General features: G+C 40.6%; 1 protein-coding gene and 1 long non-coding RNA gene across 3 annotated transcripts; one reads left to right on the top strand and one right to left on the bottom strand.

The window, feature by feature from the left end:
- The first annotated feature begins 270 nt into the window (after positions 1–270).
- Positions 271–4033, top strand: LOC108028602 (protein scylla). Its single transcript, XM_017100521.3, has 2 exons — positions 271–913; positions 1676–4033. Exons 1-2 carry the CDS (start codon positions 847–849, stop codon positions 2404–2406), a joined length of 798 nt encoding a protein of 265 aa, XP_016956010.1. The 5' UTR covers positions 271–846; the 3' UTR covers positions 2407–4033.
- Positions 4034–5094: 1061 nt separating this feature from the next.
- LOC122819008 (uncharacterized) lies at positions 5095–5564 on the bottom strand. 2 transcript variants are annotated; one of them, XR_007763618.1, is made up of 2 exons: positions 5392–5564; positions 5095–5292 (listed from the first exon to the last, which is right to left on the bottom strand). It is a non-coding gene; the product is annotated as an uncharacterized LOC122819008 (long non-coding RNA). The 2 variants fall into 2 exon arrangements; XR_006368467.2 differs by having other exon boundaries at positions 5095–5286.
- Between the last annotated feature and the right edge of the window lie 11253 nt (positions 5565–16817).

The following is a 16817-nucleotide window of genomic DNA, read 5'->3' as shown; positions in this document are numbered from 1 at the left end:
CGTGGTTTTCTCCAATTCGGGGTTTTCTTTTCGAGTCACGTACGCCGTTCGCGCGCTCCCTCTCTCGCTCGCTCTTTCGCCGGCCGGGTCGGCGTTGTAGGTGCGCATGAGCGAGACGGCGAGGGAGAGCGCGTCGCCGAGTGGAACAGCTGTTGCCAGCGAGAGCGAGCGAAAGAGCAGGAGCGCGAGAGCGAGCGCGGCGGGCTCTCTCGCGGCGACGGGTACGGCGACGCCGACTGCGGCGGCGAGCAGTATAAAAGGCGGCGCGCCGGCAGAGCAGGCCATAGTAGCTTCGAAAAAACACAGAGAAACACAACAAACAGACTAAGGCCCCCACACAGCCAGAAACCGAAACAGAAATCAAATGAAGCAGCAGCCGAAACGCGCATAGCCAGACTTTCCACTGCTAAATTACACAAACCAAATCCAACTGTTTCACGAAGAATTCTATGCTACTGACGTTATTTAACCACATGCAACGCAAAACATAAATTTAAACCACACGTAAATTTGCCATCAAACAAATGCAACGGACCAACGCCATTTAAGTGATACAACAAAACGAATAAAAGTTTAAACAACATAAGTGCTGTGATTTCCACTACAAAACAACAACCAAGCAACCAAGAAATGTTAATTTAAACTGCATCCAGAAGTAGAAGCAGCAAGCAATCAGCAGAAAACAAACAGCAAATTGTGATAAATTAAAAGTAATCTTAATTAATTAATCGTCAAGTGATATAAGGCGACCCAAAAGCCGTCGGAAAATAGCGAGCGAACGAGCGAACGACTTTCGATTCGATTCGACTTTCCACTTCAAGGAAGCACACCCCACAGGAAAACCCCATGAAAATGGATGTCATCCCCACGCAGAGCATCTACGGCAGTGTTCGAGGATCAAACAAAACTAAAGGTGAGTTGGGGAAAGGTCTGGAAGAAACGAGCGATCGGGAAGGTTCTGGAAAAACGCGAGTTCTTGAGATTCAACAGTTCGGTTTTCTAAGTTTCACGTTTCTTTTGTGAGTTTAAATTCAAAACCTCTCCACAATATAGCCCGCGATTGCTGGGCAATCCTCCTTGAAATTTCGTCAGCAGTTATGTTTGTAATTTACATTTACACAAAAAATGCATAAAAAATCAATTTGCAATTACAAAAGAAAAATGTCATAAAAAATCATGTTAAATTGTTCGTCACGTACGCAAATTGCAACAACAAAGCAGGGGAAAACAACGAAAAATAAAAAAAAAAAACTCTGAGCAGTAATAAAAAATGATTTTTCGTTTTCTTTGGGCTCTTGCCCTCTGCCTCTTGCTCTTCGCTTCCTTTTGCGTTTGCTTCACGCTCGCGCGTTCCGCCTTCGCCTCTCGTTCGCTGTTGCCAAGCGGCTGTTGCTCATCGCCTAGTTGTTTGTTTTTGGCTTCCGCTTCGCCCTGCGATGTAGCAACAGCGATAGAATCCGAAAGGTGTTTGAAGAGCCGGGATCTTTAAATTAAAAGCCTTTTGGAACTCGGAACTTGTGGGGTGTTTTCGAAAATTTCTTTTTGCTAGATGCTTATAATGTTAAGTATACCTATAAAAATAGGGTTTCAAAGGCGTAGTTGGAAATTACAATTGATTGTTTTTGCATCTCGACCATCACTGACCAAACCTTTCCCTCTCCCTCTTCCATTCCAGATTGGACCAGCCACCTGTCACCCTTCGACGCCGTCGAAGCCGCCGTAGCAGTTATGCCCAAGAAGGCCAAGACCGCCGGGGGCAGCGCCACCGCCACCACAGCCACCAGTATTAAGCACAAGCAGCCGGCGGGCAGCGCCAGCAACCATGTTGGCCAGAGCCAGAGCAAGAAGACGCGGCCCAGCGGCAGCTACAACAGCAACTACTACTACGCCGACGAGGAGGAGGGCGTCAGCGGCTACTACTCGATGAACTTCGACACCAAGGCCGTGGACGAGCTGTCCCTGCGCCTGCTCGACGAACTGAGGGCGGCCAAGTCGCGGCATCTGACCTGCACGGAAGTGTCGCTACCCTGTGATCTCACGCCGAGCGTGGCCCGGGAAATCATCCGCGTGTCGGAGAAGGAGCCCTGCGGCATCCGCGGCTGCACCATCTACATTGAGTTCGAGGACGAGCCCAAGAACTCGCGTCGCATCGCCTCGATCAAGATCGATCCGGACACGGTGTCCACGTTCGAAGTGTATCTGACCCTCAGGCAGGATCACCGCGGCTGGACGTCCCTGCTGCCGCAGTTCATGAAGAGCCTGGCCCGCACGATCACCATCAGTCCGGAGTACACGATCACCAAGAACAAGCTGTACTCCGCCGATGGCCTGGGCGCCCGCCGCAGCTATAGCTTCGGCAGCCACGCCCACAGCCCCAGTGCGGCCATAGCCACGCCCACAAATTAAGGTGATCTGGAAGATCTGTCGTCAGATGTACTTGGATATGTCGGCGAAAAACACCACCCCTGTGATGATCGAGAGCAGTAGTTTGTTGCAGCTGAAGGGCAACGACGAAGCAAGTATTCGAAGCCACCCCACCTACACCACACACACCACACATACACACACAACACACACCTAAACACACACAACACATTAGGGTACGCCAACCACACTCTCATACTAATACTATATAAAGGGACCGTAAGGCCCGATTTTTGTAATTGTGACTCTCACCACCATTTTACTTAGATGCGTAGTGCTATAACAAATAACTAGAGTTTTAAGTTGTTTCTCCTTTTTCAAAAACGCAAAAGCAAGAAAAACAAAAGGCGAGCGAGCGGAAGAAAAGTAAAGAAAAACCAACATGAAATTCAAAGACGGCAGCCCCACGAATCCCAGAATCATATTTCTGGGGCCTTCGCTTTGGGGCTCGCCGGTCGACAACTCATGAATATGTGATACTGTTTAAGATGCTAAGAGTCTCTTGCCGGATCCACCAAGTCCGGCAAGGGACGTTGATAAAATTACACATTACACACAACAACAAAACACACACACACACCCCATACATACACAAGAAAAGAACAGATTTTTTTAAAAATTGTATGCTATATAGTAATAAACAACAAACAAACCAACAAACAAACAAACTTGATCTTGGTAAATTTAAAATTTAACTTTAAAACTGAGAAGAGGCCTCGAAATGTGAGAGAGGTAGATGAACACACGCTCCAATTTTAGTTAGACGCAGCTTGCTGCAATAAAAATTTTTTAAATTATTAATTAATATTAATTAAAACCAACAAATTTTAGGATTTTAACAAATTTTTATATATTATTAAATGTATAGCGCGTACTACAGAAAAAAACAAAAAAAAACCAAAACAAAAGAAGATGAAAAAATACAAAGAAAATCCACAACAAAAAAATAAAAATTAAGCATAAAAATCAAGCGTAAAATTTAAGGCAATGAATATCTCAGTAAATGTGAAAGCGTAAAAAATTTGTAAAATTTTTTTGTCTGTGTAAAACTCCCAATGCGATATAAAAACAAAACTTAAATGTAGCAGCGAAAACAAAATCAAGAAATCGTCAAATAAAATGTGAAAATTTAATTAAATGCAATGCGATATAATTTGTAAAAATTACAATTAACGTAACGAGGAAAACTCAATGTTCTCACAAATACATAACACACCATCCACACATCCACACCAACATACACACGAAAGTATCTATTACCAGCAAAAAGTATCTATCAAAGCGAAAAACTATTTATTAAAAAGAGAGAGAAAGAAAGAAATAAACAAGCAAAATACGAAAAATACATGTATTAATTTTTTATTATTAAAAAGCAAAAACAAAAACATATTGTATTTAATGTTAAGTTTTTTTATTGCGTAAAACAACAAAATAATTGTGAGAAATTTGTAACCAAAACAAAACAAAAAAACAAAAGCAAAAACATTTTGTGAAAAAACCATACCACACATACAGAGCGAAAAACAAAGGCAAAAAAATTACAAAAAATAAAAGCATATAATTTTTCCTGCGCTAGCGGAAAATAATTGTGGAAAAAATTAAAACAAAACGGCTTTCTTTTCTGCCAGCACTGTTGGTGGCTCCCAGGGGCGGGACCGGGGAGCAGGGGCGGTTCAGCTTGTTGCGGGTGCAACTTTCTTTCAGCAGCCACCGAACCACTGAAGAGCGGCAACGCCGCTCCCGCACAACCCGTTACTGCCACGGCCACGGCAACTGCACTGTGAGAAACCGGGCCTCAACTGCTCCTGTTATACAACTGAAATATACACTGGGAAAAACCAGCCTATATCAGCATCATTCCCTGGCAATAAAGGTACGGGTTCAACGACCACCGCTGCCCAATGCATTTCTGTGATTATCAATATGGAGCGCTATATAGTTAAATCAAACTAAGTGATTCATCAGGGTATACTTTTTCTGTGCAGTATAAAATTATATCTTTATCTTGAAAAAGACAAAATAAATATTTTCTGGCAAAGAAATAAATGACATATATTTTCCGGTGACACTCACAAATCATTTTAATCAGTATTATAACCTACCTACTAGTTTGAACTACATTTTTTTTCCAATTATTTAACTCCATATAGATGAAATATAACTCTGTCCGTCTGGCGTTATCTTCAAATAAATTAAAAAATTTTTAATTAATCTTTGAAGTTGAATTTAAAGTACAGACGAGCAATGTTAATTATTTTGGACCAAAATAGGAATAAAAATAATTACAAACGAGTAGGGTTTATTTTTTGTACAATAAACTTTGGAACATTGGGACTTTTTTTTTACTGTAAGGCTGCAGTAGTTACACAAACGGCCACAGCAACAATCGCTGCCTCGCGATCAGCAGGGGAAGACAATTGGGCAACCAGTTTGGGCTAGGCCCACAACTTGTTGTTGGGCTCCGCTGGGTACTATGAACTTGGCTGAAAAGCGACAACGTTGCAGTTGGCCAAGCAGGCTGAGCTTACCAACAAAAACTGCAGGAATAGGAAGAAATCGCACAGATTTAGGCTTGTTAATAAGCGCAAAGGTGCTTTAAAGCAATCCAAGCAAGCTGTGATGGGGTTGGTGATGGTATTATCGGAACTATCAATCTACTTTAACCAGAGCAATATTTTAGGATGTTTTATTTGGTATTGGTATTGGTATTTCTTTAATACAGTAATAAGCACATTTTTATCATATTTCTACTTGTAGTTATAGAAAGGAAAGATATTCTAAGAAAAGATGCATCTGTGAGTCCAGGAAATTCGGTGATTTGCAGTCGCCAAGGAAGGTGATTTTCCCTAATTCGCATGGGATCTGTAACTACGGGCGGACGTGTGCCACATTCACCCAGAACAGCGAGTGTAGAAAGTCATTTAAAATGCTGTCATTCTTCTGGTTAGGCGAGCATCTAGTACCCACCTCAAGTCATTACCAAAACGAAAAGGAAAGCGGTCCAGGGGGCAGCCGCCAGGCGTTCGACACTTTTTGGACCCGTTGCGACATTCGGTCATTTCCGAGAATAGACAGCCGAAAGGGTGCAAGCGTACGCGGGCACTGTTGACAACAATATTGGATCGTACGTATAGAACGTACTGTGTAGAACCCAGAGACACATAGTATAGTGTAGTACGTGTTGGTCGGGATGTACGCGGCGCGGTTGTTGGGTTTGATGGGGCGAAACTACAATCAGGTCCAATTAGATGCGAAAATAGAATTCAATTGTCACGTCATAAAAGATTTAATTGAATCAATTTCACGTCACAATTCGTTCGCATTTTTTGGGGACATTTCGTTATATTTTTATGCCATTTCGCATACTTTTATTTTATTTTTATACGTATTTTGAACCTACGAGTGTTGCGCACGTCTTTGTTTTTGTTTTTCCGCCGAGACTCAAGGCACTTTAATGATGCTGATGACGCGCTGTGCCGCTGATAATTTCCTTGACTTTGTAATTTATTGATGTTTTCAAAAATATATTTTCGAGAGTGTGCTAGCGCCTCCCCGAGATAGTTTTCGCATGTACGAAAACACGTTTCGATTATGGCCCACACGCGTTACCCAGAATTCTTCGGTGACCACTTTTTCGCTGCGTGTTTTCCCATAGTTCCACTCCAAGATACTCCTTTGTGGGCTCTTAACAGCGAATCCAGAACATCTAGAACATCTGCACGGTATTCCCCACGAAATTCCAAACTGTGAGTCGGGTCTGGCCAATGTTTGCCGTATTATTTAACTTTTTGTTTACTCCCCGCTTTGTTTTAAATTTCTCCTGTTCCCCACGGCTCCTCCGACGCGTTCCATTCTAAACTGAATAAATAGATTGGTGTGTCACTTTTGTCAACAAATTGCATGCATATTCTGAAATGCGGAATTTCTGTTATTGAAGCACACAAATGTATCTATATTTGTAGACATTAAGAGAACAACAGTCGAGGCAAATAAAAAAATGGCAAGACAAAAAGATGGCAAATATTTGGTCGTGTCCTCTGGTTTTCGTTTTTGAACAATCCCGCTCTTGGAACTACACATCCCACAGTTGTTGGCCAATTAATTTCAGTTTTTTGGGAATTTCTGGCCATGGAAAGTCTCCAGCCTTATCGAAAATCTGCGGCACGTGTTACCCCTCTCTAGAAACTAAAAATCGGCTCGACCCAAGAGAGATTTGCGCAGCCAAAGTTTGGGGACTTGTCACATCAACCTCGGTCGTAGGTGGACTCGTTTTGGACGTGTTCATTATTATTTTCCAACGGCACGTGTCCCAGTGAAATATTCCATCGCTGCCAGGGGTATTAGAAAATTGGAAATGTTTCAGCTGTCACAAAATCAAAAAACGCTCTAAATTTTTACGATTAATTTCTCAACAATGCTGATTTTTGCTTTTGGTCAGGGTGAAAATTGAAAAATCTCTTCCAAGAACTGGCATACATGTGTACGTTTTGAAAAAACATATAGGCAAGGAAACATCTTTAGTAGCTTAAGACATTATAATTTGCCTTTTGGCATAGCTAATCTATTTTCTTATTAACGGGTGACAGAGCGAATAAGGTATTTTGTTTCGTAAATAGTAAAGGCAGATACAGGCATTAAATTGGTGATATTTGTACGCGCTAGTTTCGCCTTTAAACAAAATAAACAAGGGAAAAATGCCAAAAAAATACTTTGACCCATCTTTCCCGAGTTTTAGATATGTTATTTTACTTTATACATATCTACCTTGTGTACACACCAACTTGAAATCGTACTTAAGTGATTTTCGCAAAATTAGGTCTACGGTTTTCCACACTTGGCCAATACTAAAGCTGGAGAAACCTGCAAGTCCCTGCCAACCTGACTTGGCCAAATTTAGCCCGAAAAAACGTTATACCCCTAATCCGACTGGCAATCTTCTCCAATTACTAAGCCCCGAATTAAAGCCTGCTCCCGTATTATAATGCCATCAATTCCATTGTAGTCGATTGTTAGCCGCTGCTGCTTTGTTTCCCCTGCCGGCTCTCAAAGTGTCATTATTCCCACAGTGTGGAGAACTTGACCCGTCCGCCCGCTGACAAGCGAGCGGGAAAATCGGAAAACTCTAGGGAAAATGTGCCAGAGGGCAAAATCCTCAATTGTCATGTTTCTTGACAATTTGTCTATGGGCAATCACAGCAACCGATTCAGACCATTCATATGGCCATACATCCGAGCATCCATCTCCTCTTTGACAGTTTCTATGACCTTCGGATCTTTTCAGCCCGGTTCTTTCTTTTCGCCTTCGAGGGTACGTCCCTCTACCTCCGCCCTATCCTCCTGTTCCTCCTTTGTTGTAAGCAGACCACAAATAGATCTTACAATATATTATTTCGATTGGACACGGTCGCTCCTCAGATTCAGATTGTGCCTCTGCGCGGCAGGGCAGTCCACCCCTCCCTGCCTCTGCCTCAACTATTCCAAGTTGTAGAAAACGTTTCGAGGAAGGAACCTCTGGTTGGTGTCCAAGTTCAATGAGCACTACAAGAGCGGGCGAAACTATAGCATTTTAAACTATTTTTTTATAAAACAATTTTTCTATTCACATTTCACAATCATAAGATATTTACAAATTAATATTGGTTTAGCATTGCAAATGTTTTAATACAATATAAGCATAAATTGAAGATTAATAATTGCATTTTTTTGTTGGCTATTATATTGTATTTTATTTCGAATTCATAGACTTTTTCTTGACAACCTCTTCGATTTTTGAGAACTCAAACACCTGTATCAACTTTTTAGTTAGTACTATTTTTTTGGACTCAGGGGTACATGTAACAAGTGCCTGTGTGTGCGAGTATCTGTGTGCTGCTCGCCTGTTTGCTCTACGAATTTTGTTTTTCAACTTGTTGGTTTTATTGCTGCCGCCGTATCTGTATCTGTGACTCAATGGTTTTCGGTATCGCTTTAGATTTGCTTGTTTTTCAAAAACTGATAAGCGACAATTTTTCGCTGTTGTTGCCGTGGTTGTTACCAACTGTGAGCCAAACCGTCGACTGTGACAAACAAATGTCGGTCGACGAAAGCGGAAATGCGAAACTAAACAACAACAGCGAAAATGGTAAAGCCCGAAACAACAACAGCAGCGGAATAAATGTCAACCCTAATTGTAGCATTTCCAAGGTTTTCACAATATGAATGATAGATACACGCAGACAATTACAAAAACATACATGGTGATTGTAAGTACACTGGGGAAAATGCACTTTTAAGTCTGAAGTTTGTGTTCCTTCCACATTTGTATGTCATTCTTAAAAGTTCTGTCTTTATAACCTTGTTTTTGTACGTTTAGGCGATAGAACAAAGCTTGGGAATTCTAAAATGGAACGTTAACCTAAAATAATTGTTAAAAATACGAAAAACGACTTAATTTATCTTTTATAATGCTATTAATATAGCAGCAAGTAATAGTTGGCTGATGAACTTGAACCAGAAAAATAAATGCTAACGTACGCTCAGTAGAAACAACCCAATTTAAAATTTAAACTTGTCAGTCTTTTTCTCTCTGCACGATTGTATTTTCGAATTTGTTTGTACACTTTCCATTTGTACCTGGCTTGGCAACAAAGCGACAATCACAAAGGCAGAGAAGCACCGGCAGCACCAACAACAACACTAATGAACGGCGAAGGTTTCGTAAATCGAAGCAACAACAATACAGTACTTAAAAATTGTGAGTCATCTGCAAGTCGGTGCATATTATTCCATGATCTCAACAGTGGCGGCCAAGGAAGTAGGGGGTAAGAAAAAATATTTTACTAAAATTTTTCAAATGGATTATTATTTAAAAATGTAAAAATTTTAAATAGCTTAAGCCATTTCATTGAAATAATAAACTAAGTTATTTTAATTGAAAAAAATTTTCTTTTATGAAATAAAGGTAAAATGTAAACAATAATACAGATACATTTGAAATTTCTAAGGTATAAAATACCATACAAATGTGCAAAAATATATATAAATCTTAAAATATTATAACAAATTTAAAGGGTTCTTTTTTAGTGTGTGTGATTTGCTTAAATTCAGTTTTGTAAATAAAATAAAGTTATCAGCTGATGAAGTATATCTTTTTTATAAGATACAGTTCTTTCATGTTATATGGACATGATAAATAGTGATGCTGAAATTGTTGCATTAACCATGAAGTGTTCCCTAAATTGACGCCTATTATCTTGACCACTGGTGTGTGCTAGTGTGCGTGTTTCGTGTTGCCAGGGGCTCGATTCATTCAATGAGCCAACAACTCCGCCGACGTCAGTGGCAACAACAATGGGAACAATGCATAAACAGCAACAATATCCAGCAACAGCAACAGCAACAATAATGACAATAACCATGGGCCACATGTGCAAAAATTGTTTAGCATAGAAACAAAAGATAAACAAGAAGCAAGTGTAGCACAAAAGGAGCGAAGGTAATAACAGTTGAGCTGGGAAAGCAGATAAGTGGCAAGAGGCAGCGAGGAAAAGTCATCAGCGAGGGACTGGCGGGAAAGCGGGATGGGTAGGGAAAATCGAGGGGAAACGGCGATGGCAGAGGGACTGCTACTCGGTGATTATCAGATTAGAGCGGCAAAAATATCCGTAAGCCCCCTGGAGACCATTTCAACGCTCGGCAAAAATAAACAAATTTTTCGAGAACAAGTATCCGGCAGATACATCTGAATTGCCACGAAGTGGCCACAATGCGGTGCTGCCGCTTCGCTCTTCTGTTTTTTGTTTGTTGCAAGGAACGGCAATTATTATGCGAATATTCAGGCAATAAAAAATGTAAATTTCTTGCTCTCCGCTTATCTATCTGCGTTCCTATTCGCCCGCCCCCGAGCGTCGTTAATCCCCCGAAGATGAGCAAAAAGATACAAGATACGCGGGCATGCACTTAAGTACATGCCCGAGGGCCAAAAGCTCAACGCTAATTAAATAATGGCAGAACATTCGTTGCCGTGTGTATATCTCCGAGATACAGATACGCTTTTATCAACAAGAGAAATGCTAAAATTGTATGCGAATTTTTAGTATTCCTTTTTGGTGAGTCGCTTGTTTTCACCATCTAAGTTTTTGTCACGGCCACCTGGGAACGAACAGAAAACAACAGATTCGGATTCGTGACTGAAGGTAATTTATTTAGAAACTTTCAAAGTAAAGAATTCAAAAGGTAATACATATAATAAAATACTTTTGCTTGATTAAATATTCTTGTCTTCATTTATTTCTTTCGACTCCGAAGCGGGTTATATCTATTTTCGTCAAAGAGATTATCTTTCGCACACTCGCACAGCTAAGATGGTACATTTGTCTTGTGCGGATCAACACCTAAGCACTTACTTTGTAATTAATTGCTTACACGTCCGAACAGATATCGAAACGAGACATAATCTGCATAGAAACCCGTCAGATCTGTCAGTCCCCGAGTCTTATGATTGTGCCTGGGCAGATTTTATCTCCGAACAGGTTCCTTTGTGAGCACTTTTGTTTTGCACGGATATTTTCGCTCTCAGGAAGCATTGACTCGCTGAGGTCATTTTGGGTGTACATGCGAGCATGTGTATCTGTATCCCTCATTACAATCAGCTTATACCGCTGATCGATGCATTTCGAAATGGGATAATAACGCTGTTCGTTAAAGGAATCATGTGCTACCCGCCACCTCATCGATTACCCACTAACTTAGTGAGTTCTCAGATTCTAAAAAGCACACTAAAGATTTAAAAGAAAGTTCTTAAATATAAGTGCAAGGAGGATACTTTTTTATGTTCTAGTGTCATCCTCTATATTATTTTTTTTTATTTCAACATCCTAAAAATGACTAGTTTCGGCGTTAATTAGGTTTAATTGCCGCCTTAATTACGGGTAATTTTAAATGGAAATTCACCCTGAACTAGAACTTTGCGCTATTTAGCTACTTCTAAGAACCCGATCAAGCCATCTGACCCGCAATCGCCCAAATTAGGGCCCGCGGATCTATCGTGACTGATTCACAACCTAGAGTCCCTGGGCGACCTTTGGCGAGCGATACTGTGATATTTAGATGGCATCTTCCCGGGAATTCAGACGGCACTTACCCTGCACCGCTGCATCACATTGTGTGCACGCGGCAATCCACCAATGCCGAACCACTGAACCACGCAACCACCGAGCCATCGCACCACTCGACCACACTCAATGACTTTATTTTAATTCGAAATTCGCCTCGAGTTGTGCTCTTTTTTCATTGTGTCTTGGTTTCCATCGGTGAGTTTCAGTTTTTCAGTTTTTAGATGGCATTAGTCATCCCCAAAGCCCCAGTCATCGCCTCCGTCTCCATGCTGGTGTGCAATTCGGCTTTTGTTTTTCATTTTTTACATCTTTTTTGCCATTTTCATTTCAGCTGCTTAAGTGTTAAGGTTGCCGATTCTTAGTCTTCAACCTGTTGTCGTTTATTGTACTTGACAGCAGCCATCGAAAGGGCAAGCAAACACATATTTCGCAAAGCTCATTAAGTTTCTTTTTTCCTCCGGCTGTTTTCTCGCCCCGAAAAACCCCTTCTAGAAACTCGAACCCGAACTGTGCTAAATTTCGTAATCGAAAGTTGTTTTGATGGCTCGGCTTTGGGTGAGCAGTGCTTAGTCAATGATATTAAGTAATACTTAGACACGACTGTGCACCGATACTACTCCATCGGGTGTGCATACGTATATACATTTGTTTTTAGCTAGTACTGGATACTTGGGTACTCGAGGCCTCATTTGCATGGGCCCGTCCACTTGGAATTGAAATTATATATTCTGAGCCCCGGCGAGGGTAAACATTTGCTCCAAGTTGTTTATGCAAGCTGCTGTTGGCATTAGTCATACTTCGGGCGCTGCTCAGGCCCCTATATCCCGAAATAGATAGAACGAAGTTCTGCTTACTGCAGGGTCTTTTAGGTGGTTCCGAGGTGCTCCCATCAACCAGGAACTACTCGGCAAATTCAAGAGGAACCCACAACCAGGAAGCCCCATAGAAATAGGAAGTATTAGCGAAACAAATACGCGTATCAACGAGCATTTTTAAGTAGGTAAATATTTATGGGATATTTAGCAGGTGTTTACCGGGAACCTCACAGAGATGTAGGAATTTTTTATTCCGCAGAAAAGGAAAGTTTTAAGATGTTATATATAGCAGGTGTAGAGCTTTGTGTTCTATAGTGCACAATGTTCATAATGTTTTATCAGGAAAACTAATTGTGTTTATCAAACTATTTTATAATAGACATTGCTTTGCTGGAAATATAAATTCCTTAAAAGCCAAGATGAAATCATAACGAATTTCAAGCCCAAGCGGTTTTATAATCAACCACGAGTGATTTAATCTGGATGCACGACCTATCCCATCCATTAGTTTCGATTCCCACATCTCCAGCACAGAAAATCTACTTTAAGTCGTTACTTTTCGCAGTCGCAGCACTTTAATGTATAATTATATATAAATTATTTCAGCGGATAATGGGAACTTTTTAAATAAGGCGATGATGTCAGCTGAATTCCAGAGTGAATCTTTTCCTTGTTCCTAATTATTTGAAAGCAAATGACTTTCATATAATTGCCACATACATATATGATCTTATATGTGCCTGACACCGCCGATTTCTAAGTGCAAAAATGTAGGTCCAGCCGGGCTCGTATCAGTGAAGCATTTTGAGCTGTCATGGTCACCGGGAAATCGACTGAGCAATGATGCAGCTATATCAATTAGCAGGGCCTGCACTTATCACTCGCCCAGTTTTAACTGCCTTTGGAGATAGTGGAAAAGTAGGGGAGAGAGTTCGGAGTCACATGGCGAACTGCACTAGAGAACCCATTGTCCGACAGCTGAATTATCGGTGCAAATATTTGCCCAGGCAACTGCAACCGTCTGGTTCTGGGCTGGGTCAGGTGGAGTGCCCTGGGCACGTGTTATCAGTGAATCAGAGGTCTGGATGTGGATACACTTGGCATGCAAAGCGCATGGAGAGCCCACCTTTAGACCGCCCGTAGAAAAGCGTTCGCCAGACGGCTATTTGCACATACAGTCGGGGGAAACATAATACAACAGGGAAATTAAATTATTCCATCTTAATAAGTGACAGTAACTGTCTCCGTAATAGATTGTTAGCCAATAAAGTTTATCTCTTTCCATAAAAAATATTAAATATTGCAGGTATTGCAGTTTAATATGGTATATTTATTGCTTTAAAGGCTTGTTGATCAATCGTTTGTTAACAAACTAAAAATTCTAACACCCTTCAAGCCCCTAATACCTTGACCACGGCTGTGAACCTTTAAAATAGAACGCACTCAACCCAAGTACAAATTGTTATAGCTTATTTTCTGCCGGCGATCGTATTTCCCATTGACGTTTCCCAAACTAACCCCCTCAAAAACAAAACTTACCAACGCGGTCTGGACTTCCTTATCGGGCCGAGAGACCCTTATCAATCGCGCTACTCCAGAACACTAACCGATTATAACTCTTATCTCGGTTCGATTTCTCATGGTCGGACTTATTTTCCAGACGGTCCGTCTTCCTCGAATTTGTTTACGCCGAAAGTGCGAATAGAATTTTGGTCAACAAAGCTCTCAATTGTCATATTGATACCCAAAGAATTCTCTACGAGTGAAAATAGAAATTCACCCTAAATCGAATCACCCGCGAAGATGCACAAACAAGAAACCTGATACGCAGCCAGCTCAATCAATCGCAGGTCCAATGCCAGAAGTGCAATGAATAAGCGGAACATTATCGAGCGGAAACGATGTTGTGATCACTGATCAATGATCAGTCAGTGGGAAGCCACTCAAGAGCAGCCAATTCGAGTGATATCATTTACACAATTTATTTATGGAGCAGTGGAGTGGGTATGTTCTTTGGTTGACGATAGTGATAGTAAAAGAAGAGCTAACAAACTAGGCCCCAGCTAGACTAACAAATAAATGTGAGAGCGGATAAGATCTAAGAGTAGAAAAGATAATATTAGAGGACTCAATGGAGTACACTGAGATAAGGCCAGCAAAGAGTTTGGGGCGAAGGAAAAACAAACACGGATAAGCCAAAACCACAAAGGTGGCAGAGGAACCGAAAACAATGAAAATAACTCAGAAAGAAAGGAGTTTGAAACCGAAGACAAATAACCATAGTTGGTAATTAACTTAAATGGAAGGTGAGATTTAAGAAACAAATTAGATTATCAATAGGTACTCTGGTTACTAGATTAAAATCTTCATATAGAATACTTTAGTTCTCAGCGATTAGAACAATTAAATAATTTAAAAACATAGTTGGAAAGACAAGATTCAAAGAAACAAAAGGTATCAGAAATTGGATTATCAACAACCCTTGAGTTACAAATAAAAATAGTTGAATGGGCCAGACGTTTTTATAATTTTAGAATCTAAAGATAGATACGTATAGGAATTGCCAACATACTATAGTACTTACTACGATAAGAACAAGAAAACTACTTCAGAACGAAGAAAATTACAGCCGTACGGTAAATAACCATTGTCTATAATTAAAATTAATAGAAAGATGATATTTGAGGAAATAAAACGGCACCAGAAATTAGATTATCAACAGACCCTTCAGTTACTAGATCAAAATCGTTTGATTACCACCAAGGTCAGACATTTTTATAATTTTAGACTCCGAAGATAGACTGATACAGGAACTAACAACTTACTATAGTTCTCAGCGATAAGAAAATGGGCTCTCCAATGCTTTCACTCCAGCAAAGCTTGTTGGCCATATTTGGCGGAGCGGTGACAGCTCAAGTTGGCCAGGATAAGATAAGGCCCGAGATGTTTTTCTGTCTGGCGGACTGATGTCGTAACCCCGTTCGCAAATCGCTGGGTGGCTCTCGTTTCCAGGGATACCCACTACTATAAGCCCAGCATATAGCCGAACGATCTGCCGATTTTCAGCGACTGGTGACCCAGAGCAGGTTCATAATTCTCGGCTCATTGCCAGCTCTTAGCCCCGAAACGCCTCAAATGTCAGCTTCTCAACCTTACGAGCCGTCTCTGGTTCTTGTTGCCATAACTCTCTTGCATAACTAATTTGCGAGCCACGTTGACACCGCCGCCATATAAAAAACTGTCTTATATAGTTGGTCTCGCACCCGTTTTCCCCTTTTTTCATTTCCAAGTTGTCGTCGGGCACTCGAGGGTACATGGGTACTACTCGGTCTTTTTGCTGTTTGCTGATTTGTTTTTTATGATTGCTCTGCGACTGCGAAGGCGGCGGCCACTGATGACGCTGTAGATGTAGCTGCTGCCGCTGTTTGCATTACATGAAAATGACCTACAAATAAATTAAGCTTTCAACGAGTTAATGTCCGTTTTGCATACCCTGCCACCCATTTGAATATTACGAGTACCCACTTGTTCTAGAAAAAGTGTTGTACCTTAAAATGTAGAAGTCCAGTATATAAATGGTATTTTTTCGGGAAGACATCTCTTTAAATTCTATGATTGTATTCGAGAAAAAATATTTGATAAGTTTAATAATAAATAATTAATTTTATTGATGTTATTTAACATATTTTCTGTATTTGTCAAATGCAAATTACTAAGAAACAATATATCAATATACATTTACCCCGCACTTGAATGCGGCTTTACGATGTTAATTCCTTTGTTTATTCGCAGCTTACTCAGTTATTTAATTATGTTTACTTGTTGCAGCCCAACAAAGGGCGGTGAGTGAATAAGGCAAGGCAGTCCTGGTGCAGCTCCTCTTGGCAAACATCAGGAAAAGCAACGGAGCAAACAATTTGCATTATTAATTTAATTGAAAAACTTGTTAAATTAAATATTTAAATTTCGCTGCAACTCGAGTCGCTGTCCTCGTCGCGGCGGCACTTGCAGTCGACGTCAAACAATATGCCAAATGATGATATTAATATGAATAAATGCAAATTGAGTTACATACTAGCCAGCTGATTGCGGCAATGTACGGAGCTGGACGGGAGGGGTCTTGGCATCCACTTGGGACATTTATAGAACATTGTGGCAATTAATGTGCTCGACTGTGGGCAGCGGAGCCATTTATGTGGCACACGAAGCGAAACTCTATCGGCGCTCGCCATGGGAATCCACTTCAAGGGAAACAGGTTCAGGAGTGCGCTTCTATACATTTATAGTACTTTTCTGTTGTGGCTTATGTTTAACTATACAAAGTAAATTATTTCCAGTTTTAAAATCCCTGAATATAAAATACATTTTTTATTTATTTACCCATGTAGCATTTTCTTGATTACTTTTGGGTTTAGAAAAGTTTTTCAAAACAGTTGAACGATTTGATATTATTTATTATAGGTAGATGCAGAATATTTTTCTC

The sequence above is a fragment of the Drosophila biarmipes genome, chromosome 3L (assembly GCF_025231255.1).
Source record: "Drosophila biarmipes strain raj3 chromosome 3L, RU_DBia_V1.1, whole genome shotgun sequence".
Taxonomy (NCBI): domain Eukaryota; kingdom Metazoa; phylum Arthropoda; class Insecta; order Diptera; family Drosophilidae; genus Drosophila; species Drosophila biarmipes.
This window is presented reverse-complemented; position numbering and strand designations above follow the sequence as displayed.

Coding starts and splice junctions, on each gene's coding strand:
- LOC108028602 (XM_017100521.3), top strand. CDS start 847: ATGAAAATGGATGTCATCCCCACGCAGAGCATCTACGGCAGTGTTCGA. Junction 914..1,675: donor AGGATCAAACAAAACTAAAG/GTGAGTTGGGGA, acceptor CTTCCATTCCAG/ATTGGACCAGCCACCTGTCA.